We start from the raw sequence: 3524 nt of genomic DNA on the forward strand, positions 1-3524 counted from the left end.
AGTAATTGCTGGAAGGGGGGGGAGCCAACCTGGAGCAAAACCGGGGAGGAAGAGGGATGCACAGTTACTGGTAGCGAAGAAGCCGTTGGATGAAGAGTTGACCTATTTTTCTCTTTCCCAGGTGTCGTTCTGAAGCCGAGTTTAAGCCTTTCTTGTTCACTTCATGCACCCCTTTTATTGCAGGGAGAGAGTGAGAGTGAGAGAGTGCGTGTGTGTGTGGGTGTGCGCGGGTGAGCTCTGCACAACCCACTCCCTGGTTGCGCCGGGCGGGCTCCATGCCGTGCATAGTCTACATTTTTTTGATGTTAACGAAGTGCGGGTCCCTCATCATCCACCCTCCGCACCACCACTCGTTCCCCTAAATTGTCCAACTTAAACCTCCATGAGTTTGTGTCTCTTCGTGTCTCTGGTAGACGATTGAAGGAAGGAAGGAAAGGTGAGGGAGATCGACACACTTACACACACGGGTACTCGAGTACTAGTACAGTACGTACAGGTTCGGTGCAAGTATTCCCGGACTTGTCACTCGCACTGTACCAGTTTCTATTCCCCCTTTCCTTTGCCCGCTCTCCGAGTGTCACGGTGAATTTCATCGACCGGAACCTTTTCGTTTTTGTTTGCCCATTTACGGGAAAAGGCTACTCACCAGTTTCGCCCCTTTACCGGCGACCCAGCATTGTTCGTCGACATTCGTTTTTTCCCCTTAACCCTTTCCTCATCCCATCCGCGACTGGTCAACGTTTGCAGACTCCGTCACTATTACTACACCCTTCGGTACGCGCGCTGCATTCCAAGCTTTTCCTTTCTATCTTTGACTTGCGGGAGGCACCTTTCCTTTATTATTTTTATCCCAGTACACCCCACAAGAAGCTATACCCAAACTGAGCCACACAAACAACCGGTGCGGGTTGAACCCCCGCTCCAACCCACACCACCAACCTTTTCCATTCTTTTGCTCTTTTGCTCTTTCTCTCTTTTCCTTCTTCGCTACACCGTACCTGATCGTGGATCGGGAAAGAAATCCGAAAAGAAGAAAAAAAGAAAAAAAAAGTCAAGATGCGTTTGCGACCGGCTACTCCGCTTAGTATCTTGCTGTTCGCGGCCTTTGCACTGTTGTTGCTGAGCGTATTGAGCACTCCTGTCGTTACGTCTATTCACTTGGCCTCTTATAAGGATATTGCATTTGGTGTCTTCGGCTTTTGCGACGCGAACAAATGTAGCGGTGTCAAGATTGGCTATGATATGGGTACGTTTTTACTCTGGAGAGGTTGGGGCCGAGGGAGGTGGAGATAGTAGGTGTGGGAGCATGATCGTGCGCGGTTCCGGCACTGCTCGGCGACATTGTTGATTTGGCCGTACAAACCAATTGAGCGCGGTGGTCCTGTCACCGTCTCTCTCCTCTTCACCTCCCTCCCACGCATTTTGGTTTTTGCATTCTGTCTGAGTGGTTAACTAACTTTATCTCATCACAGGCTCGCTCTCACCCGCTAATTCCGACTTCTCCCTGCCATCCAATGCACGCAACTCACTATCAAACTTACTGATTGTTCACCCTATTGCTGCACTTTTCACTCTAATATTACTGGTGCTTGCAGTCATATCCCACCTTCACTCACCCGCGCACTCGCCTCGTTACCTGCTAGCACTTCTCATACTTTCGCTGCCAACTTTCCTGCTTTCACTCCTGGCCTTCTTGGTTGATATATTGATCTTCCTTCCGCATGTGCAATGGGGTGGTTGGGTGGTTTTGGGTGCGACCATTCTGATTGCGGTGGCAGGAGTAGTAATGTGTGGGATGCGTAGGACCATTGTGTCAAAGGAGGCGAGAAGAAAGAGGATAGAAGATAACGCTGCTATGAACGGCCAAGAATTTTACGCATCACAGGCTCTTGCTCGAGAGCGTGCTGCTGCCCCTACGCAACCCGACAAAGCCCCCGAATTTGCAACGTTCGAGGTGAACAAGACGGCACCAGGTGAACCAGAGGGAGAGAGAATCCTGCTTAACCCTAGATCTAGAACTGTTTCCCCACCCATACCAGGCACTGCATCGGATGGGTCGTTTACAAGGAGCAATACATTGACAAGGGAACCGAGCGACAGAAGTGTGGGATATGGGCCGCCACCTAGAGGTGCTGGGCCTTTGTCTAGACCTATGCCTCCAGGGCAAGTAAGGAATCAATACTCAAATGGAACATTACAAATAGGGACTAGCGGAAGCCCGGGGCCGTATGGAACCCCACCTCCACAAAGGGGCGGGTATGATAGGGGGTATGGGGGGGATGTATATGGAGAGCGGGGGCCGCCACTGGGTGGATTTAGGGGACCAACACCGCCCGGCATGTATCCTCCTGCGGGAGGGCTGGCTCCCCCGCCAAGGAGAGGTCCTTCGCCGGGTCAACTTGGACCCCGGCCAGCTCCCGGCAATGCTTACGGTGGTGGAGGTCCAGGATATGGCATGGGCCCACTGCAGAATAGTGGAGTAATGAGCCCTCCCCCTCCCCAAGGAGGGGTGCGTGGTGGGCAAGCTCCATACGGTGGAATGGGGGGACCGCTTCCGGGAACGATGATGATGGGTGGAAGGGGTGGCCCTATGCCTCCACCTGGGCCACGGCAGTATGATTACCCTGAGGATGAGATCATTGATGAGAGGAGGGAGTTTGAAAAGACACTGCCAATAGCTGGTGTGGTTGGGGGCACAGGGAGAGATGAACTTGGAGGTAGACCGAGTGGACCGGGTGGGCCGGTGGAATTAGACACGGATGAACGCCCTTCAGAACCTCCGCACACAGGAAGGTTATCCGTGGTAAACGAAAATGGAGGATCAACCTCACAGGACGAGTAATTTCTCTTTTTTTACCCCCAAATTATCACTTCCCGACTGACAAACCCTACAGATACATACCGCCCCGCCAAGCCTGGCAACAACGACACAACAACACCCCTCCCCCACAATCACTTTCTCCTCCGCCAGTAGAGCTCCCCGCCGGCCCATCCTCCACTTCACACTCGAATTATCCCCCAACACCCTCGACAAACGCCGCAAGCTCCTACTACGAAGATGTTGTCCCCGCTTTTGACACCACCCTTCCACACAATCATCCCCGCTCCCTAACCCCAGGGTATTCCTCTTCCTCTTCCTCCCCTGCCCACAATCCCCCTTTTCCGCCACCCCCCCTCCCAATAAACGCCCATCGCAACCCCTCTAACCAAACATTCGAGGATCTGCAGGATGGGCAGAGGTCGCCCACAATGAGCCTTTCCAGCAACTTCACCAGCATCTCGCAGAGACCGCCCAATCCAAACTGGCAACCACCTCCCCAGCAGCAACATCAGCAAGGGAGAAGAGGGTTGACGGCGAGTCAGGTGCTAGGCGGGAATCCGGACTTTATGCTACCGGGGAGTGGAAGGGGTGGACAGAGAGGTAGGGGTGGCGGGCCTGTCGGGATGGGAAGGTAAAGGATTGTACAATGGGTGGCGGTATATATATGTCTTTTCTTTCCATTGAGGTTTATTGGTCTATTCAT

At 53.1% G+C, this 3524-nt stretch overlaps 1 protein-coding gene across 1 annotated transcript; it reads left to right on the plus strand.

Annotated features, from left to right (window-relative positions):
• Positions 1–1056: 1056 nt before the first annotated feature.
• On the plus strand, positions 1057–2842 carry GSTUM_00002078001 (uncharacterized protein; the record flags this gene model as incomplete). Its single annotated transcript, XM_002839531.1, has 2 exons — positions 1057–1246; positions 1473–2842. The coding sequence occupies 2 exons, from the start codon at positions 1057–1059 to the stop codon at positions 2840–2842; spliced, it is 1560 nt and encodes a 519-aa protein (XP_002839577.1).
• Between the last annotated feature and the right edge of the window lie 682 nt (positions 2843–3524).

Source organism: Tuber melanosporum (genome assembly GCF_000151645.1).
Source record: "Tuber melanosporum whole genome shotgun sequence assembly, scaffold_375, strain Mel28".
Lineage (NCBI taxonomy): Eukaryota > Fungi > Ascomycota > Pezizomycetes > Pezizales > Tuberaceae > Tuber > Tuber melanosporum.